Source organism: Chlamydotis macqueenii, chromosome 12 (genome assembly GCF_036417535.1).
Source record: "Chlamydotis macqueenii isolate bChlMac1 chromosome 12, bChlMac1.mat, whole genome shotgun sequence".
Classification (NCBI taxonomy): domain Eukaryota; kingdom Metazoa; phylum Chordata; class Aves; order Otidiformes; family Otididae; genus Chlamydotis; species Chlamydotis macqueenii.
In genome coordinates, this window is record NC_141567.1 from 9,396,064 (window position 1) to 9,420,211 (window position 24,148).

General features: G+C 43.0%; 2 protein-coding genes across 4 annotated transcripts in view; both read left to right on the forward strand.

The window, feature by feature from the left end:
- The window catches only part of LOC104476204 (cell surface hyaluronidase CEMIP2), a 50,647-nt gene that overhangs the window by 11,306 nt on the left and 15,193 nt on the right, over positions 1-24,148 (forward strand). Inside the window, exons 11-17 of the mRNA XM_086757546.1 lie at positions 254-339; positions 1,693-1,824; positions 1,945-1,980; positions 2,802-2,954; positions 4,799-4,976; positions 10,251-10,466; positions 18,366-18,574. Coding sequence (XP_086613672.1) covers positions 254-339; positions 1,693-1,824; positions 1,945-1,980; positions 2,802-2,954; positions 4,799-4,976; positions 10,251-10,466; positions 18,366-18,574 — 1,010 coding nt within the window. The remainder of the gene's footprint in view (positions 1-253; positions 340-1,692; positions 1,825-1,944; positions 1,981-2,801; positions 2,955-4,798; positions 4,977-10,250; positions 10,467-18,365; positions 18,575-24,148) is intronic.
- The window catches only part of CEMIP (cell migration inducing hyaluronidase 1), a 113,334-nt gene that overhangs the window by 10,735 nt on the left and 78,451 nt on the right, over positions 1-24,148 (forward strand). The gene's annotated exons all lie outside the window — the stretch shown is intronic.

Here is a 24,148-nt window from a genome sequence, read left to right on the forward strand (position 1 = left end):
TGCCTTGCTTTGGGTCAGGAGGCAGCCCAAGATGCTGATGCATAACACATGGCAGGGCAGGCTCCGTCCTGACTTCAGCGTGCTACATCCTGTGCTCGTGTCATGCTGCGCGGTGCCAAGTGACACCGAAAGGGAAGAGAAAGCCCAGGCTGCAGGCGCTCGCTGTGCCTGCACACACTGGCTGCCCACATTCATTGATAAAAATCTGGGACCTCTGATCTTTTAAGGTAATTGGAGTCGTGTGCATTTTCAGGCTGGTTTGTTTATTGGAAAAGGAGTAAAGACAACGAGAGCCAACGCTGAAGATCCCAGAGAGTATCTCACTGTCGATAATGCCAGGTAAGCACATGCTGTATGGCTAAGTATTTTGGATAGTTGTATTGCTTCTTGGCTTCCGCGTTGTATTCAGCAGATCATTAATGCCTCATTACGACTAGAGCATCTGGAAAAAAACCACATGAGCTATCTCTGATGTGCAGAGGCAAATACTTCATAGCTGTGCACTGCAGTGTTTGTATTATTGCTGATCAAAAGTGATACACGTGCACTTGGGGTTATGAAGACTAAGCGGTGAAGCATGTGAAGAGGGATCCAGATCCCATTATTCCGTTAGCAATTTTGTAATCTTTAATGTTTCTTATTAATTACTTAGAAGAACTTACATCTGAAAGATGACGTAAGAGGCTTCTGAGACTGGTCTAGGATTAATGAGGAAAATAAAGTAGCCTCAAAGGTTTTTGTCAGCTGCTTTAAAATCTGTGAGCTTCCTTTTGCAGAGCGGAAGCGGATAAATTAAGGCCATTTTCTTGCTCACTGCAGCCCTATGGGTCTGTGTGAGCAGGATGCGGCAGAAATCAGGCACTGCTCCTGGTCAAGCCTTGGCTTTTTTCCTCCTCCATCATACCCTGTCAGTCCCACATGATGCTCCTGTATGGAAAGGGTGACTTTGTGTCCTTTTGTGAGACTTCCCTGCCAGGGTCATCCCCTTGGGCACAGAGGAGGCACTTCCCTTAGTACATCAGCTGGAAGAAGTAGGAGGTGAGGGTAGACTCAGAAAAAGCAATGGTGATTTTTTCCCAAACTTGGCACAAATCTGCCATTAACAGCCAGTGTGGCAAGAAATAGCCTGCAGGTAATTGAGAAGCGTCCAGTTCCCAGAGGGAATCTTTTTTTCATACGACAGCTTCTCTTTCAGCAGAGACAGAAGCATATGGAGGTCTGGTCTGTACATGCAAGGAAGGCAGCTCCAATTACTTCGTTATCTTTGCTGAATGAGATTCTTGAAAGCACCTAATTGATTTCTAGCATCAATCCAGGGATTCTCAATGGGCCTTGTAAGAACGATTACAAAAGGACCCAAGTGACTAGGGAAAAATGTTTTCTATGCCTCTAAATCACACTGACTCAAATTAAGAAGTGGCAACGGGTCCATTGAAGTTTAATGATAAATCTCCTGTTTATTTCACTGGGGCCAGAATTTCACCCTTATGAATGTTTCTTGTTTTCTGCTTTGTACCGAAGCACAGAGATAAAATCAAGCTAATAGTTTGACTCTGATCCAGGGCGTATCACTTCTTTAGCCCCATCACGATGATATTTGGAAGCCAAATGAGGTCTGCTAGGCATGACCTCCTCTATCTGAAGTCTGTTCCTGTGTCTCCTGTGCCACATTAACAAAGCTCCTTGCTCCAGGTTTCGCCCACATCAAGATGCTGATCCTGAAAAGCCGCGAATTCCTGCCGTGATTGATGGTCTTATTGCTTTTAAAAATAATGACCACGGGGCCTGGGCCAGGGGCGGTGACATTATTTTCCGCAGCTCGGGGTAGGTTACTGTAATTACGTGTTATATCATTCCCCTTGCCGCAGACATAAATAGGTCTGTAGGCCAAATTCACTGCCGACATTCCTCGTCATTTACACCGTTCTGTTTCTTCCGTCCCAGGTTTTCAGACAATGGAATTGGACTCACTCTGGCAAGGTAATTTCTTAAAATCAGCCTTCTTTCAGTTTTTTTTTCCCCAGTGTAAGAGGCTCAAGAGTGGAAGCTGAGACACTCCGCTGGTAATTCTGGTACAACAGGAGAAAACCTCACGTTTCCCTCCCAGACCACATCAAGCCTCCCCTGCACAGCCATTAATACAAGGGGCAATTTAGCCTTTCATTCTCTTTGCCTCAGCATGTCTGGGGAATACAGCGTAATTGCTGAATATTTCCTTTTGGATGGTAGGTCCTGAACCAGTAGACTAAACATCTGGCTCTGCATTTGGGGAGACATTTCTTCTGCTCCAGCCCAGCAGAGCAGCATCGCCCATAGCTCGTGTGCTGCCAGGGCAGAGTGGCTGGGGTGGTCCCGTGTGGTGGCACACCAGGTCTCCTGCCTCCTCTGCTGCTGTCTGCTGCGCTCCTACTGTTCTCCTTTCAACTCCTCTTGCAAAAGACCTGCAAAAATATGCCATGTCCAAAGGCCGCTGCAGGCAATGAGAATCACTGATATTTGGCTCTTGCTTCAGGGATGTAGATAGAGGATTACAAAACAACTCAACATAGAGAAATTATGTATATATATATATTTTTATATATAGGGTAGAGCTGGTTTTACCCAGACTGAGTTACCTGTATTACTGATGTCTGAGCACTAAGGTGGTTTCTAAAGAGATTTTAAAGCAAGTTGTTATACCGGTGCATGCACTTTTTTTCCAAATTAAGAAAGAAATTCTACTGTGTCTGTGGTGTAATTAAGAGAGTTAACTGATCGGTTGCACTGTGCTGCATGGTCACCTGGCGTTTCTTTGCTTGTAGCGATGGGACTTTCCCGACAGATGAAGGCTCCAGCCTGGAAGTTACACGCTCCATTTTTGTTGGAGAAAGCAGCAACTTTGGCTCCCAGGGAGGCCAGAACAGCTACTGGGGCAAGGGGGCAAATGGAGAACACAGAACACTGCCCAGAAACAAGTGAGTTATTCTTCTGCCATTTCTTCTTGGCATTAGCATAAGCGAGAAGAAAAGCCTCAGAAATGTATGTGACTACCAGTGAGTAATTTATACCGGGTGTTTAAATTATTGTACAGGCCAGAAATAATAAGCATCTTCAGGCCAACAGCTTGAGAGCATTCTCGACTGAATGTGTTTGATTTAATTTTCTGCTTAATTTATTAGTCACTGGAGAATGGATTAGAGAATCTGAAAGATACCAAACGTCTTTTGTGTAGTGCTTCAGTGGCACAGTGCCGAGCTGATGGCGCAGCTCCTGTCCACCGTGCCACCGTCCCTCCTGCCGGCGTAGCTGGGCAAACATGGCCAGCTTGACAATGGAGAAACCATTTTTCATTATTGCATCTTATTTCTCTTTCAATAACTATAGGCTGTTTTCTATTTTAGTAGCAGCACAGCTCCTGTCTAGCAATTGTGGTGCCTACACACATCCCCATAACAAGGGTGTGCTTCCCTGCTTCCCCAAGCCTGAGTTGCACCCTAATGTATGTTTTTGGTGATGCTCACCAATCGTTATTCCCTCTATGAAGAATATAAAATTAAGCAACAAGTAGTACTTGGCAGACATGCCATGCACACAGCCTGGACTGGGATCTGTGTAGGACAGGAACAATAATCAGATCTGTCCTCAGTTATTATTTGTGTTGTTATTTTAATTGCAATTGCAAGACAGCTCCTTTACCGTTCAAACAAGCTGTAATCGTCTGTGATATCGTTAAGCAATGCACTCTTGTGGAAAAAGAGTACGCCAAAATGTCTGACACTTGTCCTTTCACTATGCCACAGTGCTAAATGGGATGTGGGGGTTGTACCAGATGCAGCTACTGGGATCACAGCTCTGGAAACTGAAGTCTCTTTGGTCAAGAAACACTGTTTGTACCTGGTGTTTCCAATTGGGAAAGTGTTTCTGGATCTTTGGAGCCAACCAGTAAGAAAAAACATCAGGGCTAGAGGGGAATCTGGGCCTTGGTGACCCACAGGCTGGAGAGATCCTGTGTGCCTGTTGTCCATTTTGTGACTTTCATGTCTGAACAACTCTTTCTGGACTCGGTAGGCATTGACTTACCCTTCCGTGCCACTACTAGCCAGCTTCATTACCATCTGCGAAGCTGATGCAGGCCATCCTTTAATCAAACACAACTAGGGCTGAGCAGAACTTGGCACCTTCTCAAAACAAACCATGGAAGGGGCAGCTCCTGACCTGTGACTCCAGTGTTATCTCCTTCAACACTGATGTAGTGACACCATGTCCATGGGCTGATGCTGCAGAAATCGCTTTTCTGTACGAAATGCTGTGGACTAGGTCTTAGGGATCTCGTGTGAAGTGGTTTGTACGGACAGGAGAAACTGCTGTGCCACTTTGTACTTGCTTCCAAGGAGACACTGTTTCCTCCAGGGACTGTGACTGATACCATTTTGTCAATCATGCTGATGTTTCCCTGAGAAACCCGTCTACCCTGGAACAGGAAACCCGATGGCAATGCTGCCACACAGCCCTTTGGGTCTTCCTTGTGGTGATGAACCCCTGGGTTGCGGCGGACAAGGGTTTTGAACTGCTTTACCTCAGCTTACAAGCCTTAGGTGAGCTTATGAGTAGGTTTTTATTGGCCCTTGAGCCTTATCCTGTAGAGGATGTTTAGCAGGCTTTCATCTTTCATTAACTGTGTGACGAGTGTCCAGATCCCAATTTTGGGAAAGGAAGCATGGTTTAGCTACTTGTTAATATCTTTCTGTGCTTTCAGGAGAAGACTCAGAGTTTGCCCAAGCTTTTAACACAGGACTATGTTTGTTTTTAAATCTTACAGGACGTTCCCTATTCGTGGGTTCCAGATTTATGATGGGCCTGTCAGGATGGCAAAATGCACTTTCAAGAAGTTCACCCCGACTGCTGACAGATACTCAAGTGCCATTGGGTTCTTCATGAAAAACTCCTGGCAGATAAGCCCGCAGAATAATGTGTCACAGATCCTGATGGAGAAGAGTGTATGTAAGAAAAGCAGGAATGCATGCTCTTAGATGTGCAAGTTTTTGAAGTTTTTAGAAGCAATAAGAGATTTGTCCTAGAGCGGGAACTTCCAGGCACTGGTGCATGTTACATTGCTGCATACCAGTGATTCATTCTGCAATACTTTTTTTTTTTTTTTTTTTTTAATGAAGGTTGTTTATAAGCCAACAGAACGTGAGGGTATCTTGTGCCTGGGCAGACATACATTAAAACATCTGCTTTAGAGGCAGATTTCACCTGTAATCAGAAAATCCAGAACATCACTCTTAGCTGGTGCAGCATTACCAGCTTATCTATGCTGAGGACCTGGCCTCAGACGTTGAGGGGAGCACAAATGGGTTGTCAGGAGGCAGTAAGCTGCAATACAATGTATTTCTTGTACGGAAATAACCAAATGCACTTAGAAGAAAAGCCATGGCCCGGTTTCCAAGGTCAGCAGTGAAATTCCTGTTGGCCACAGCAGGGACTTCCCTTGAGCAGTGACACCAGAATGGGGCTCTGTATCTCTGCCTTGGCAGGAACCATAGGATACTGAGCAATTCCCATCCTTGTCCTGCATTCCTGGAGGGATCGTGGCCCTGCACACTTAGTTTGGGAAATGGTAGATTCCACATGGCTCACTCCCAGGGACCGTAACCTCTCCTTAGCTTCCTTCAAACAAGGTCCATGCTTGTTAGGGTGTCCATGAACTGTAGTAACTTTGGCTTGAGGTTTGGCTTTATCTTGAAGAAAATTTCCATTGCTCTGGGATTGACCAATATCACTCCTTCTGGCAAGCAGTTAGTTTGTCTGTCCCCTCTCTGGTACACTTCAGACCAACAACAGGAGGGTATTTCATGAAAGGATGATGTTGATTGCAGTCACTTGGCTTCTCCTCTAAAAAAACCCACAGTTCCTGTGCATTTCAGTAAAGAGATCTTAGTTACCTTACATGCTTTAGGGAGCTTTGGAACAAGAATAAGGGCTAATTTGCTGTACCTTCTTTATGTTCTCCCTTGGGGAGGTGGTTATAAGATGATCATGGGCAACATGAATGAGAAAATCAACCTAGAACCAGAGAGAGAAAAATGCATGATGAGAAAGTTTGATGGGTGAATTGGAAGAGAGTGGAATTTTTCCTCCAGTAATGGATGTGGCACTCTGTCCAACAGAATGGTTTCAGACAGATGATACCTGTGCGCGTTAGCAAAGCAGATTATTACCTCTTGAGTGGCTGAAAATGTAGCTTTTTAATACAGTTGGACCGTTTGAGGCCAATGAGCCTGTTAAATATCCCAGCATTTTTTTTTTGTCTGAGAGTCAGTTTAGTACTGCAACGCCTCTAAGGTCTGACGTTTTCAAGGTAAAAATGGTCAGAAGACTTACTTGTATAATACTTGTGCAAAGCAAAGTAAAATAATAGACTGTCAGCCTATTACAAAAAAACCTTATGACATTATCCCAATAATTATTTTTTGTATGTATATTTCCAAGAAATATCAATTTCTGAAGCTGGTATTTTGCCAACTTAAAAACCATTTATGATCGTAACTACCTGCATCCCAGCACCTTTCATTTTGATTCTGTTGTGTGTGGATTGAACCCAAATGTGCTAAATCTGATTTCAGATTTGAAGGACCACAGTTAGTTTATTGTTTTGTTGCTAATTGCTATGTGGGATGATATCTCTTCGACTAGTTAAGATAGAGCCTGTGGACTGTTTTAATTAATTTTCCATCTCCAGGCTTCATTTTATTACTTTTTAAAGGGTAGCTAAGTACTAATTCCCTAAAGGACAATCATTTTACACTTGTTTTTTAAGAAGAAATTAAACATTACTCCAAGTTGTATAGTGATGACAAAACTATTAGTCATGCTGAAGGGAGAATTGTATAATTAATCAGACTAATCAGTAGATTGGTTAGACAGCAAAATAGTAAAGCCAGTCAGATCTTGTTTAATTCCAGCATAAAAATAACAGTCAAGTGGAACAGAAAAGCTAAACATTACGCTCCACAAAAAGTATTCTAGTTGCCTTTCCACTGACAAACCTAAATCTCATATATTAAGACATCTGTGTATTTATCAATAGCAGTATAATTGCTAAGCACGTTTGTTTGTTTGTTTTAAAAAGGGTGCTTTTAAAAAATTGTTTCAAAGCAATAGAAGCGGTAGTTGGACTCAACCCCGCTGAGGGCATGAGCAATGGTTGTGGTCTCCTGTAGATCTGGTTACTGTCAGCCAGTAGGACTTGGAGAGCTCAAAGGAGATGGCCTCATGCCAGAACAGAGCCATGCCCAAACAGGACACTTGTGCATCATTTCTTTAGCAGACCTGACATATCTCTTTTTAGTCATAAAATAGCAACATGTTCATCCCTCTGTCCTTTTGCTGCACAGCTCTTGTAGAGTGAGGTGAGGAGCAAGAGGTTGTACATAACCTTTTGTCTCCCATGAACAAGGCCACCTCCAGCAGGTACAGAAGACTCGCAAACTGTCCCGATTCACATCCATTGCTAATAGTCCCTCTGGTTATTTTTTTTTTCCCCTGCAACTGGGAGCTTAGGATGGGTTCAAGCCTATTCTGCTCCTAGCTGTGCCAACGCTACGGCATCTCTAAAATTCCTTGTGCCAAAGAAATCCCAGCAGTCTGCGTCAGGTGGGTTTGTGGTCCTCAGAAGAGCTCAGAGGGGCCACAACTGGCTCCTGGCTGTGGTCTGGCGACTCCGATGGGATTGCAGTCCTGCCTAGCTAAGAGATGGGTTTCTATGTCAAAGCAGAAGTTTGCAAACAGTTCATGATGGGAAAAAGAAAGCAGACACTGAATTAAAGTGCAAGTCTGTTATCCACTGAAAAAGAGGGCAGCAAAAAAAGAACCCAAACCCTAAAGAGACTCCTGATCAAAGGGAACTTGCAGGGTGAGGGCTTGCATCACTCCAGCAGAGTAAAAGCCGTGCTAACCAGGGCAGAGTCCTTGGGTGGTAAAAGAGAGGAAGATTCACACTGGTTGAAAGTGGTTTCTTTAAAATGGTAACAGTGATATAATGATATGGCTTTTGTTGACAGCTTGTGCCAACACCTGAATTTTAGAAGAAGCTGCAAGTTATTATGATGTTTTACAGTACATTATTAATTTTTAATATAAAAAGTGTTTTCCACTGCAATCTTCAGGACTGCAGCTGTGTTAGCTCTGCTGCCTTTGGACAGGTTGAGTTGGCATATTCCTGAGAGATAACGTACTCACAGAAGCATCGTCTGTCAGGTCTCCCTGTCAGGCTTCAGACAGGTAATTCAGGCAAGCTTTACACCCTGTCACTCCCAGGTAGTCCACACCTAATGAGAATTAGATGTCTGAATAGCAGTGTGGTAGCTAGACGTGACCTGTCTCTGCATCCTCTTCTAGCTCATTCCTAGGTGCACATGGACATTCCTGGCGAGCTGAGTCTTTTCTCTCTTTGTGTGTGTTCACTTAGAAAAAAAAAATATTTTGCCACAGCTGTAACTGCAAACTCGGTACACCCCCTATGCCGCAGTGTACAAAAGTGTGGTAACCTTGAGGCTTACAGAAGAAGTGACACTGCTCATTAATATTTCCATTTTGTTTCTGACTTTCAGACTTTTCAGAGGAGAATGTTAGAAATCAGATTAGCGTTAGCACCAAAACTGTCTGCTGCTGGATGGAAGCACTGAGAGCGTTAATCAAATGTAAGCTGTACTGGCTGTGCCTTCGTTTGTTTTGAAGTACAGCTGACTTTGTTCTCCTCCCCAGTGAAGTGCTCGTTTTCATATTCAGCTCCAGAAGTGCGCTGTCACAAAGTATTTATAACGGGGCTTTGAGCTGCAGAACGCTGTTTACATTTTTTTAATATCTCCTCCTTTATAAATTAAAATGAAAGGAAAAAAAACCCTTAACTTTTGGGATCCTTCTTCTTTTCCAAGTGGCCCTTTGGGCAAAAATATCCTGCAGTGCAGTAAGAAAAGTTTTTAAACCATTCAAAAATGCACATTAAATTTCCACATGCTTGAGCCTCCTTTAAATTAGGCTGCTTCAGGTGTTTGTTTATGAGGCTAATACTTAGACAAGAGGGTGGCAGAAAAATTATTCTAGGCTCAAATTTAATTTTACAGTAATAAAGGCTTAATAAAGCATCATAAGGTTCTTGATACTTTTATTCTGCAAATAGTTCTTGCTGCAGCGGTCATTCTTTTCAAGCCAATGGGACTTTCCATCTAACTCAGAATCACAATGACCCTCCTATTCTCCTAAGCTGTTCTGTTTATTATTGTTAAAATAAAGCCTTTAAAGCCCTTAGTAAACTCACAGCCTAATCCTGCTGACCTTAATTCTTACTCATGTGCACAGTCCAATTAAAATTATTTGGGCTAAATGGAACAAATTACAGTCCTTTGGGTCGGCGCGATCCAGTCGCTATTTATGCCGCCTGCTTTTATACACATTGCTGCAGGATTCATTTGGAGTGCTTGACCTGGAGTAATTATTTTCTTGATTACTTCAGAACGTAATCATCACACACGGTAATAATTTTCTCTGCAGACATTAAAATATTCCATGCCTTTTTGCTGAACATCTGCAATTTCCCTGGTTTTCGTGGATTTTCATATCAGGACAGATTCTTTTACTCAGCTACTGAAAAATCTTGAAAACAGAGCTATGCATAATGAGGATAATGCTGCTTCCTGTTGTTGCTCTTTCCTAAAATATTCTTCAGAGGATATATTAGAACGCGCACAAGAGCCAATTCTGAGAATTGCAGTCACTTTTATGAGCTTTATAAGGTTTTAGGGGAACAATTAGAAAAAAAATGGCACTCTCAGAACTGCTTACAACAGCCACTAAAAATATATGAGAAAATTTACCAAATATCTAGTAATTTTTGTTTCTTTGATCACAGCTATGATACTCGTAATTTCATAATCTTCCAGTACTTCCCTACCCTTTGAGTCATCCTATTCCTTTTGCCACTGCACAATTTATTGCTGTGTGATTTCAAGGAATCCATGGTTGTGAAGGTGCATTTCAAAGAACCAAAAGCCTAATTTCTGTGAAAAATGTCTCCTAGGATTAAGAAAATGAGGGGGAAAACCAAGACAGTCAGAAATTTTTCTAAATAGAAGAGGCAAAATGAGACTCTTGCTCAAACAATAGAGCTTTCTAGTTCTCGCTCTATCGCTGTTTTGGCTGTTAAAACACTACAAACCCAACTCCTTACTTAGAACTAACCAGTAATTTTTCTTCTTATTTTCTTCTCCTAGGTTGGACTGAAAGTGTTTTTTGGCAGATCCGGACAATGGTTTGGAAATAATGATAATGATGGTGACAAAATGTCTGTCTTCCACGATCTGGACGGCTCGGTGACAGGGTATCCGGACACTTTCATAGGCAGAGCGGACAACTACTTGCTGCGTCATCCCGGGTGTCTCACTGTCCCACGCTGGAACGGGGTGATGTGTACCGGGAAATTCGCACAGGTAATGGGGCTGGCTGCAGGCAGTGTCGCTGGGCGCGTTGGGTGGGTGTCCTCAGATAGTCTGCTAAGGGCTGATGGAGTGAAGCCTGCTCGACACTCCGTAAGATAAGAGGAGAATAATAGATTTGGTATTATTTTACTTCTCTCAGTGTTGTCTGCCTAGTTCCAAGGACTCAGTAAAGCTCTGGCTGTGCAGCTGCCTGCAGCCCGTGGCTGTAAGGAGCCCTGTCTCTTCCCATTGCCCACAAAACACTGCAAGTTGAAATTGAGTTGGAGGAGAGTTTGGAGTTTTCTAGTTCTTGCTTCCAGGCTTTTATTGGCTCTATCGTGGGGCTCTAGTGGATAAGTCTGGTGAATCACGTTTCCGAAATGGAAGATGTTACTTCTCTGATACATCCCACTGTGTTCAGGATTGTGAAATGGGTGGTTGAGACACAAACTCACACTTATTTCATGTTTCCCACCCAGAAATCACTGGCTGAGGGATGATCAGTCTTAGGTCAAGGTGATCTTAAAACTTCACAGCAGTTTTCTTCAGCACACTTGAGTTAGATATTTTAACTGAGATGTCAACACCTTGGTAGAAAGGGCTGCAAATCCCAGGTAACCTTTCAGTAGGGAAAGAAAGAAAGAAAGAGGAGAATGGTAAATGAAGGGAAAATGTGACGTCAAAATCGGATTGTGGTGCATTGTATGTTGCTCAAATTTCAACAGGTCCTTTGTGTGTGGATAGAGGAGAGCATACTGTAAATATGTGACTCACCACAGCTTTCACAGTCACCTGTAAGAGATCACAGATGGCTCTCCTTGCTCCTTCACTTCTAAAGGATATTAATATATTTGCCAAAAAGGTGTCTAGGCCTGTTTTAAAACTGTCGTTACTTGGACATCTTGCCAGGTCTCCTCTCTCTTTGTGCTGAACAAGCCAAAGATTAAGACTCTGTGTGGTGGGCACCCACAGCACCATGTGGTTTGGGGTTGGAGAGTGGATACTGGGAGCCCTCATGCAAGATGTGGCTTTTGGAAGGACCATTATGTTCTTCTGACCCCTGAGAACAGCCCTGCACTGCCAAAGGCTGCAGTGGGGTGCGCTGCTGGATATGAAAAGCAAGAATGGATTATGAAGTGATCTTAAAATAAGATCAGAGCCGTGAGATACAGCAGGTGTTATTTATTTATTAAGAGTCTTCTGTGTGCTTGGGAGCATACTGCAATCCCTTTGTCTCACTGACCATCAGTAGACGATGCCCAGGCATCACCAGGAGTGGCACAGGATGAAACTCTGCTGACGTCGCTGAGGACTGGGCAGTGTTAGAATTGCCTCGAGAGGAGCAGGCTGTCAGGCTTCCCTTTGTAACATGCAGTTTTGTGAGTGTGGGGATTAGCAGAGCCTGATTTCCTGCGGTTGCACCTCAGGATGGGTTTCAAACCTGGACTCATGTATATTCCACACTGGGAGATTTCTGAAGGTGCTTTCTCTGTGGCTTCTCTGATGTGGAGTCACGTGTGGGCTTGCACTTTGGGTAGTCAGACACAGCGCTCACTCCCCTTTCTCCAAGGAACTTTCTGCATGGAACTTTTAGGAATGCAATTATCTTTGAGACTTGTAAAAAAATTTATATACATTTACTTCAGTTACAGAGCAGAGAGCAGGAATTGCTGTTTAAGTGCCTAGGCATTGGACTTATGTCCCCTGGTTTGCTATTAACTAGGCAGAAACAGGGTTGGGCTCGTGAAACACTCCCATTGCATTAGGGTTTTGTGCTGGGCACTTGGTTTTGCTCTGTGTCTGTAGAGAAATTCTCTTCTCTGCTCTGGCATCCTAATAGTTAAATTCAGAATTGTAAACAAGTAGGCATTTTTTTTTTTTTTTTCTATTAATACTCTCCTGGTTATGGCACTCTGCGTGGTGAGGCAGTTTTTCCACCATAGAAAATTTCCTTGGCTAGGTTTAGGCCAGCATAAACATTTGCTTCTCTGGGATCTGTTACTTACCAGCGTTTTTCGACTAATCGGCATCCAGCAGGATGAGTAAAGTTCATATTAAATGCTTCGCTTTATGGTTTTGGGGTAGGGAAATGTATGTATGTGCAGGGTAGAAGAAATTGGTCCCATGCAGCAGGGTTTGATTTAATTTGGAGAGTGTAATTGTTGGAGTATTTCAGCTTAAGCCTGATTCTCAGCACCTTGACTAACTATGATTTGTTTGTGTGCAAAATGCTGAATGTCATACGTCAGCTCAAAAGCCTAAAATACTGAATCCAATTATGAAGGAAGATGGTTTGCTTTGATCTTAGCAACTCTATTACAAAATCTGTTTTTCTTTTCCTTTTCATGTAGCTCTGGTAGACAAGAACTTTTATTCTCCCCTAGTGCAAGCAGGTGAAAATGTCCTTTCAGTTCAAGGAAATAGTGACTCTTACATTACTGCTGAACTGGGCCCCAGGTAGTCAGCCTAGGGATGGGCTCCTTGGCGTGTTAAAATGTGATCCGAGTCCTCCAGCTAGCCTTGCAGCCAAATGCTTTCTGAGCAAAGTCCCTGGAGTTCAGTTAATTCCTTTCTGCTTGCTTTCCTTCATTCACTTTTTATGCTCTTCTTCTCCTGGATGTAATTTGCCCAGGAAAGGAAATGCCTGGGGAAAACCTATTCCTCTGGCAGCATTTCCAGCTCCACAAAATCCTGGGGACAGACTTCCCTGAGGATGTTTTAATCTGACAACTCAGATTGACATTCACACCTTCCTATGGTTGGTTCATGGCTCTTCCTCTTCACCATCTCCAAGAAGCATCATGCCACCTTCCCCACATGGTGTCCAAGACCTTCCTTCAACAAGAAGCACTAAGGAATACCTTGTGCTTTGGCTTCAATATTGCCTTTCCCTACCAAAAAAAAGAGTTCTGGGACCAGCTTAAAATCACAAAATTTATACGAGCAAGAGCTATCAGGTCTTTTTGTCCTCCCTTTTTGATTCTGGAGCCTGTAGGGCTGGTGTTGTCCAAACAAGACCAACTTCTTTGCTTTTTAATGACAGCTGAAACTCTCATGTAATGTAAATCAAGCGAGGCTTTGAGGAAGAACATCAAATAGAGGGAGACTCATAGGGAAATCACAAGAGTTGGCAGCACCACATCTGGCAGTCTCTGTGAGTAACTTGGACTCTGTCAGCAGAGCACTGAGGTCCTCAGTGTCCAACCAACCTGACTTTCAGCTGTTGCAAAGGCTGGTGATAAAACAAAAATGTAGGGAGAAGCTCATCCCATAGTTTGCTCCATGTAGGTGGGTGGGATTTCCAACGACACTGAACTAGAAGCTGCTCAACACCTGCATTACTTGTTAAAATGTCAATGAGTTTCATAAACCATTCCTGATTTTTGTGTGAATGGTAAGACAAGTGCCTTGTCTCCCACTGGGCAGTTGAAGTTGTGCACTTACTGCTTCCTCACGGGCTTCACAGCAATTCATCAGGAGAGGCTGTGAAAATTCTCTTTTTTGGTATTAGTCTTTATCAATGATGTCTGTATTTGGACAAAGAGGTCCAGTTTTGATGTCTGATGTGCACCAAAGGAAAATCAAAGTGCTTTTGCTGAGGTCAGTGAAGCTGCTGTCATTTTTAGGGCTGGAATTGGTCCTAGCATGTGTCATAAAAAGAAAGATACATTTTTTTCCTTCTGAAAGAATTTTAAGGTCTTCACTTGGAAACTTCATAGAGAAAATGTTTTGCCCTGGGAAATTAACCTTTTTGAACAGCCAAACAACCAGAAAAGGAGAAGGCGTGTTTTGAACTTCTCATTCTGTCCCAGCTTGACAGCTGACAGCACAGCAGGACAAAAGCAATGTTAAAGAAACTAGAAAGCAAGCAAATCCTTTCTCAGGAACCAAGATTTTCTGTTCCAATACTTTGCATGTTGCTTATCTTTGTGCTCACTATCCAGTTGAATAGCAGGTTCCCCCATGAATTGTAAAAGAACTTATCTTCTCAGTTTCACAATCTACTTGGGAAAATTGCCATGTAAGCACAGGGAAATCTGACACATCTTTTTAGCATGAAGTGTTAAACAGCTAAAACGACAACTATGTCCATTAAACCATCCAGGCAAGTAGAGGGCTCACGTTTTATAACATTTTAACTAGCTCTTCTTCTACTACATTAAGCTGTCACCACTTCTCATATTTTATGACCCACTTTCTTCTCTTAAATATTTTGGTAGATCTAACCAAAAATTATGGAGGTGTTGCTAGGAAAATAAATTTTTTAATCTGAGAAAAAAAAAAAAAGTCTCTTGTTGCTCTCCCTTTCACTCCTATTCACAAGTGTTTTGCCCTTGCAAAGGTAGGTACAAGGAAGAAAAGTGATAAAGTTTTGCAAGTTGAGTTCAGGTGAAGAAAGGTGTCACAGAATAAACGCTGAGGAAGAAAGAGGCCACATTGTGACATCCCAAGAGCACTATGTTGGGACAGTGGCTGGTGATTCACCTAGCTGGAGCCGGTGGAGCTCAAAGGGTTCTTCTTATTTCATTTATTTCATTAGGAATTAAAATAATTAAAATCAACCTTTGGTGGATGACTCTTCTGGGATTTTTCTAAAGTAATTTGTTGGTATTGATTGCAGTACTGTACTAAAGGGGTAATAAAAAACAAGTACTAGGACTGACATTAGTGGGCATCACAGAAGGGAGGTCAGGGATTTAATGGTCAAGGATTGGATTCCCCTCTTGATCCTTGTTCCCTCAAATGCAAGGAACTCCCCAGAGAAAGGGATGAATGGGAAAGTGTGGGGTGCTGCTTTCTCTGCACCTTGGTGTGTTCAAGAAGGACCAAGCCACCTGGCCTGTCATTCCAGAGCTGAGCCCAGATGCTGTGGGAAACATCTCAGCCAGACCCTGCTCCCAGTCAGAGTCCTGTTGACTTAGTGATGCTCCACCTGGGCAAGAGTCTCTTTGTGTAGGATCTGGATTTCTTGATCAGGCCATTTACCTGCTGTGACCTCCTTTAGTGATAAACATTTTGCAAGATCCACCAGATATACTACTGTATTTCTGTGGGACTGAAAATCACATCCTTGGTGGCTTTCAGTTCTGGAAGGCATTCTCTCAGTGGTCACTGTTGATCATTGCAGGAAACAAAGTGAGTTTACAAATATTTCTGTCAACACAGAGTGACATTTTTCCTTTTCTAGTAATTACTGTTTCATTCTCGAAATGGCTGTCTCCATTATCCTTAATGTCAGACCTGTGACTTGGTCGCTAGGCACTTGGGGGAAAACGTTACCAACAAATCTCTGGTGCGCTTTCCCCGTCATAATTTTGAAGCATACTGGAAACTCTTCCAGCGCTTTCTTGAACTCATTAACAATTGTAGTGAGCAGCTTAGGCTGGGCATAGCCTTCTCTCTCTCTCTCTTTTCTTCTTTTTACACAAATGTCTTAAAGTACATAGGAATATTTTTTTTCTAGACAGTCTGTAATTTAGGAACTTTTGGGACTGATTTAAATGCGTTTTCTTCCTATTGAATTTTTTTTGTCATTGATGCATTTAATTTTGTAGCAAATGCACAGCAGCTATCACCTTAACATTCTGTGCTTGCTGGAGAGACGTATTAGAAGGAAATAATGTCAAAGTTTACAGTGATAGGACAGAAACTCTTGCCTCTTGTCCAGAAAGACACAAGTGGGCTATTATTTTGCAGTATCAGCGTTCATTCCAACTGTTCTTTGTCAGAAAATGCTGTTTTGATTCAGAACAATTCACACATTGATGGGATTTCAGGTCCGAAGGGACCTTTACTGATCACCTGCTCTGACCTCAGCACTTCCCCATCCGGGTGGGGACAAATGAGATTGAAATGTGGTTTATTGCATTTCCTGCTACTGATTTTCCAATCATGGTTTGAATGTGAAGGGAAAATAAGTTTTCCTCCCTGGTTTCATAGATAAAAAAGGTCTTTTATCAGACTGTAAAAATAATTGATTGTTCCTTGATCCATTAAGAATGAGCAAATGGGCTGCTGCTCAGAGATTGTGTGGGGTGAATTACTTGATCAATAGTTTCAGCTGTCAGGAGAAATTTCTGTTTAATGCAATTCTGGGATCCACTTTAATCTTCAGGGGTCTGCAGATAGGTTTTCATCATTAAAATGCAATGGTGTGAAAGGACGAATGGGCTGAATATCCAATAAACATTTACAGCCACTTTTGGATTACTTTTTTGACATGAGACCTGGATTTTTAACTTGAGCATTCAACATGAGGGTGCTGAATTCAGAGATGAGGTGAGGGTTAAATAGAGATGACCTGTCTTTTGGATGTCCTGAGGAGCTCAAACTCAACACCAGGAGCTGGTGCAAGTGCAGAGTCCTTCTGAGCATAAACTGGGAGCTGAACTTCCTAGAAATCTCAACTAAAATAAGCCCATACATAAACCTGTGAGAGACAGTCTGTTTTTGCTGGGCTTTCAATCTGTGTAGGCAAGAGGAAGAGAAGTAGATATGGAGATGTGAGGGGCCAAGGTCTCGTAGCCCTGCATTAGAAGGCAGAAATCCTGATAGATGGAGTCTTGCCTTCTCTGTTGGTCTTGGCTCTGCTTGTATCCTTGCCTGCAGTATTAAAATCTGTTAAGAGACTTCTGCCTCCATTTTGATCTACCTCAAAAATAGAAATTGAGTTTAAAAATAATTCTGCTGGATCGAGACTCATGTAGAGCCTTAGACTTTTCTGGCCTGACATGGATTTTTATGTTGGATGTTTTAAGTTCTTGATGCAAAAAGCACTATTCATGGCCTCAAGTTGCAGCAGGGGAGGTTTAGGTTGGATGTTAGGAAACACTTCTTTACTAAAAGAGTGGTCAGGCACTGGAACAGGCTGCCTGAGGAAGTGGTGGAGTCACCATCCCTGGAGGTGTTCAAAGGACATGTAGATGTGGCACTTCAGGACATAGTTTAGTAGGCATGGTGGTGTTGGGTTGACGATTGGACTTGATGATCTTGGAGGTCTCTTCCAACCTTGAAGATTCTATGATTCTATTATTCTATGATTCTACATGTAGCAAAGTGAAGGAAGCAGGATTATAGGTGTCCCCATCTGTCCTTGGTGCATTTGAGACCCTTTGGGGGGAGTGTGTCAAGCTGTCTGCTACAGCTCTGCACACTGAGACAGATTTATATGACTAGCTGTGCATCCTCCTTTTGCACTGGAATGTCACATGGTGGGAAACAGGTGAACATCATGCATTCAGCCTTAAAACAAATGTTTGTGACATGAACTGGCCTTCGTTTGAGTGATGGCAGGACAGAATAAGCATACAACTGGAGTGTAGTTTTGTAACTGCTCTGTAGAGTTGAACTACAGGCCAAGGGCATCTGTTGGTCCCTGCACAGAAGATCTCTGTTCAAGCCTGTGGAACGTGGTATTTAGACTGTAAGATCATCTAGTCAGGCCATCGAGTTCTAGCCTCCAAAATTTCAGCCTAGTCTGCTACTTGAGAGCAAAGATGTGGATTCCATTAGATAACTGGACCTAATCCAAAGCCCATTGAAATAACTTAAGAGTTTTCTGTATTTTCAATGGAATAAGCCTGTTTTTAAAGTGCAGTTATTTGAATTCATAAAAAAGAGTTACTTTGCGATATTTCCTTGCTTACCCTTCTCCCTTAAGATTTTGAATAGCGAACATTTTTATGGCACTGTAAGATTCGTATCTCACTTCATGGTATCCCCCCGAATGGCTGCAGATGCTATTTCTGTTTTACCTTTTTATTTGAACTGGAAATGTTTCAGTGACTTTCCAAATGTTCTGAGCTCTTCATTGGCAAAAACCGTTCACAGGCAATGATGATCAAATGCACATGTTATGGCTGCGCCTGGCTGGTTTAATGGATATGTTTGTCATTTTCCTTTCACCCTCAGCTTTATATTCAGGCCAGACGCCCTGAGAATCTGACCTTATCCATTGCCAGAGCAGCATACCATTCCCATCCCTCGCGGCTGCAAGGCGTGAACAGAGGAGCGCCGTACCAGCAGTACCAGCCCGTCGTCATGCTCGAGCAGGCTTATATCATCCAGTGGGATGGCAGAGCACCTGAGGATGTTATCCTGTACCCCATCAACTTCAACAGGTACTGCCCTATGTTGTGAGAAAATGTTCTGTTTTCAGAAGGCCTGGAGCTATTTCCCAGGTTATTCACAAGTGACATTTCAAATGTCTCAGCAATTTCTGAGAGCACAGAAGCAAGGTGTTAATGGCTGGCACTTACAGATGCAAAGAGATGCCTCTGCTTTCACTTTATTCTAGCTTTTTTGATGTGCAGAGACGTTTCTCTTTCCAGAAAGTTTTGAAACAGAATCCAAGTAAGTCCTGGCCTGCTGTCCCTGAAATCCCTCCAGAAGAGCTCTGGCTCTTGTTCGTTTGTTTGTACTAGTTGCTGCACACGTAATTTATCTCCTATATATATAAAGTGCAGAAATACATCAGAATCTGCACAGGGCTTTGCATCTTCTGTAATCCAAACAGCACTGCAATCACTGTTTCTTTTTATATAAAGTTTTAAAACATTAGCACTCAGTACAGCAAAATTGCAGGCTGTGCTGTGTTTATTTATTGCCCCATCCCTGGAAACATTCAAGGCCAGGTTGGACGGGGCTCTGAGCAACCTGATCTGGTTGGAGATGTCCCTGCTCCTTGCAGGGGGGTTGGACTGGATGACCTTTGAAGGTCCCTTCCAACCCAAACCATTCTATGATTCTATGATTCTATTTCCCATGTTTTCTTTTAGTGTTATATAAAAGCAGGGTATATCCATTTCAGATATTACTTTTTTTTCCTTGCAATCTGTTTAATTTTGCATAATTTCATTTATGGTTTCAGTACTGGTTCCTACTTCAGTGAAATTACTTGTGCTTTGCACTGGTATAACTGTTAGGAGAGAGTCCTGCAATTCAGTCAGCTTTGCTGTGACAGACATTGCCATGGCTGGCACAGATATGCTGCAAGAGTTGAGCACAACAGAAAAAAAACTGGGCATCTCCTTGCCTTCTCCAGTTCATGTGACTCCTCAGTTATTGATAAAAATGCTATACAGTAAAAGGACAGTTATGCAAATGAAATAATCTGTGATTACACACAACCCAGCCGCAGACAGGCTCAGATTTGCAAAGCAGGTTTTAGCTAGTTGGCATGGAAGAAGTCAGAGGCACTGAGGACACAAAGCAGCTCATATGGCTGGTAAATCTGGCGGGTTCCCAAGTCCATCCAATGTTATCCACCGAAGCCCACGCCCATCCGCTGCTCCTCCAGCAGTGGGACTGCCGTGGTTTTAGCTTAGCACAGTCTTGCAGAAGTTTGAACTCTGTTTGGTTCTCCTGGACTTTGGAGCTGAGGAATGTTGGGAAAAATACTGTTTCTAGTTCCCATTGTGAAGCCCCTTGGGGATGCAGCCAAGAAGGGTGAAGTTTCCTCTTTATTCCTGCCCATTATAGCAAGTGACATATACCTGGTCCTCCCGATTTAAAGATGTGGGTAACTGTAGGGCTGTGACCGAGTCACTGGAGGATGAGCGTTTGAACACTCCTGTCACAGAGAAATTATTAGAATTAAATTGCTGTTTTCCGTGTTAATATATCTTTGTGCACTTTAAGGAAGAGGAAAATCCATTAGTCACTCATGGGCAAGCTGAGCTTTGCAATTATTATCTGTCTTAAAACAATTAGCTATTTCCTTGCAATTGCAGAGCTCAATCTTCTCTCGGGTAACTGGTGGTTACTCTGTCGCTGCGCCAATTAATACCTGCCACAGCTTTGGCCTGCAGCCTTCAAGCACAGATTCAAATTTGAAGGCAGCACCGGGTCTTTGGTAAAACTCAGCTTGAAGTTTAGCTCTTGTTCAAGCAGCAACTTGACTACATTTTACTATTGCAAACCACAATGTGGTTGCGGTTCTCTTCGTCTTGTGTGAGACCAGTTAAGTTATGTGAACAGGGCAAAGGTTTGTAGATTTTTCTGATCCAGGAGCAGTTGGCAAAGTATGTGTTTTCAAGAACTATAGATGGGAAATATACTGTAATGAAGGAAAACCACAATTTTACTTGATTTAAAGCATCTTGCTAAGAAACAATTGGGAATTAAATGTGCGGCTGCTCTGCGTACACCTCAGGTATGCTGGATGCTAATGACTGGGAGGCTTCAGGCTGATGCAATGGCAATGGTGAAATGCCCAGACTGCATGCAAAAACATGGAGAAATGACCTTTCCATGGAAGGGTAAAGCAACTGAGGTGAACAAGAGGGTTTACGGGTTCAAAGGAAAACAAGAACCGGCTTAAGCAACTCAATGTATGACCTTTATTAAACATTGTTTTCTAATCATTTTTGAAATGGAAAAAATCTCAGATTGTGGAGCCCAGAGTAATCAGACTTAGAAAATCAGGGAAGACTTTGACTTGTCTCAAGTAGCTTTATACTTTGTTTTTTTTTAAATCCAAAATACTGAATGTGCCAAAAAAGTGAGCTCTTAACATTGTGCAGGATATGTATGATGCAAACAAAAAAAAATGTTTGATGGACTTCTACAGCAGTGTTTAGGATTAATAATTTCATGCATAACTGAGTGAACAACTAAACTATTTTTAGTCTTGTCATTGTAAAATGATGGATAGATATACTCAGGATGCTGCCTTTGCAGCTAGACAGCCCTTGTGCTTCTGGAGTGATTTGCTCTGTGCTGGCTAAAGGAAGGTCAGAGGGGAAATAAGGAATCTGACAGGGAGATGTGTAGCAGGATTTGGATTTCTGTGGAGGTCAGGCATGGCACTGATGCTGAGTACTTGCGTGGTTAACGCTTTCCCTGCCTCTAAAGTGCTGTAGAAAGACCCAACAGAAGTCATGCCAGTTCAGAGTCTGTTAAAAGACTGGAACGTCCGGATTCCTCGGGTGGGCAGGAGCTGGTTGGGATGCATTCACATGACTCAGCTGAAATTGGCAGCGCTGCTTTCTGCGAGCTGCGAATCTTGTCCAGTGAGTTCAGAGGCACCGCTCGGGTGGATTTGCCAGGCGGGGGAGAACACCAGTTAGAGCACAGTCACCGAGCAGATCTTTTTCTTTCCATTGTGGGCACCTGAAGGATTACTGCAGTTCTGTCTTCCTCACACTGATTCAAACCATGTTTAGAGTAGTTCTTCACTTTCTTCACTTCTACCAAAATATGGAGCTAAACCAAACAAAATTGCTGTGTCTCCGCGTGCTGCCATCTGCAGCCGTGTGGTGCAACGGAGCTCTTTGATGCGTGCCAACTTCCCTTCCAACGCGAGGTATGCTTGTTTGCATTTGTCACTAGCTGGCTGATGGGCAAACATAAAGCCATGGTGGAGACCCGCAGGCTGTGTTTTCAGGCTGCTGGGGAACATAGCTGTCTCAGCAGAAATGCCCTTATTAACCTGTTAAGATAGGGCTGGCTGTGTAATGACTGGGAGTTTCCCTGTGAGGATGAGAAGGTGGCTGGGTACTAATGCTTCTGGAAAGACGTAATGCAGGACAAGTAGCTTCTGAAGGTTTTGGCAAGTGAACAGAAGGAGAGCACCGGCTGGAATTTTAATGACCAGGAATGAAGTGTGCTCCGGAACCAGTCCAGATCTGCTGAGGATTGCTCTCATGGGGCATAAAGCCTGTGTGAAACCTTCATGAACGGGGACCTCAGATCCCTTCTCCATGGGCTTCGTCTCTTTGTTGAAGCAGCTTCTGCCCCGTTGGAGCTGTTTGTATGTTTTCTTGGGGTTTTTTTCTGCTTCACAGAAGAATGAGAATTATCTGTAAGACTGAGTTAAGGGCTTTATTCAAAATTACTCTCCAGGAGCACAGGGGCCTGTAGAGCGCATGAAGCTTGTTACGAGAGTGGGGAGAGGCTGGTAAGCCATGAGGAAAAGATGGAAAACATTATTTGGTTGCAAGTGCCTCTTTCAGGTACTGGAAAATAGTACAAAGATTGGCACTTCATACAGTAAACAAAGTTAGAAATGAAGTCCTTCGATTTAATGACCTAGGCTTTGTTTGTGTGCAAATTATCTAATCGCAGAAGAAGCTAAGGCAAATATCAAAGGCACAGTGCTCTTCAATAAATCAGCCAGGCTTCTTTCTGCTATCAGGAAATCTACAGATAAGAATTAAATCTCCTCAGAGTACATATCTGAAGTATAGTGTAAGAAGTTGTGTTGCTGAAGCAGCCTGAAAAGCAGTGGCAATTAGATGAAACATTCCTTGTTTTTAATGAGCACAGGCTCTCTATACTTGGTCTGTTAAGGCTCAGAGGGAAGGGTTTTCCCTTATTAGGGTTCTCTGCTGTGGTTCAACGGAGAATTCAAGGAAAAGTGAGCAGCTAATAGTATAAAGCGAGTAATTTTTGTAGGTAGATTGCCACAGTCCTGCAAGCAGGGACTTTCCTTTGTAGTGCACCTCTCCTGATGGATGCTGGCTCCAAGGACAGTGCAGTGCCTGCCCCGGGCTCTCTTCATCAGCACCCTCTTAGCTTCATCTGGAGAGGTACAGCGTGACTCAGAGTACTGATGTTCTTCACTGCCTTGTTGCAGGGGCCGGATCCTTATGAGAACTTTAAAAAAAAAAAAAATTGGCAGGAGAGGGCCAAATTCCTTGTCAACAGCAAGCAAAAGGGCAGATGTTCATGTGTGTGCTTGGGCACATGTCCAGCCTTTCCCCGGCTGCGGTGTTTGTGCAGGGATGGGCACAGGTGCAGGGCTCGACTCCTGTATTTGCTGGGCTGGAGTTCTAGGCCTTCTTATCATATTCACCGGTGAGTAATCTTAATTATCTGGACATTCAAGAGCCTGGAATGAGCTTGTGCCTAAATTCTTTATTAAAAATACTGGAGCCTTTGGATGATATAAAGCCTTCAGGATGCTGAACCCATGCAAAGGTGGAAATGTCAGTGCAAGCAAATTTATGCAGCCTGTGTTTGCACTGAGAGTTTGGGAGACTTGTTGTATTTGTATTTGTCAGGGCTGTGCAGGTAGGTGTTTTTCCTATGGCTTCTTAGTCAATGCCAGTCTGATTCATACTTTCAGCTACTTGTGATTTTTGTGATTAAATTCCTTAGCGGTGATAAGGTCTAGAAGAAAATAAAGATAACGAGACAAGGCTAGAATGTGCTTGTTGCAGACTTGCCCAGTTTATGGCTATTTCCTAAATTGTTTCTTTCTCGGATTGGTTCTAAATGAGCTTTTCCTCTTGCTTCCAAGGTTGATAAATGCACAGGAAGGCAAAATTAGTATTTCAAAGTGGAGCTAACAGCTTAAGACTGTGACTGCTTTCTTGTTCTTGTACGTACGTGAGTTCTGACCTTGATCCCCCAGATCTGGATGTAATGCAAGTAACACCAGCACTATTTCCAATAATAATAAGTAAAGTGCTACTTGGGTTTCATAGCCTGCCCCTCCTGATAACATCTGTAATTCAGAGTTAATCATCCACACAACACAGAAGTCAGCAGATATATTTGAATTTCCTTCTGTTTATTTAAATCCCTTAAATTACCCACAGGTCAACCCCTGGATGAAAGCCACAAGATATTTTTTAAAAATTGGAAGGAAGGTAGAACATTTGCCAGAACACCAGGTTGCACTGTTTTAGCACAGCTGGGCCAACGTGGGTGCTGACATCACCATCTTTGAGTGATCCTAAACCCTGTCT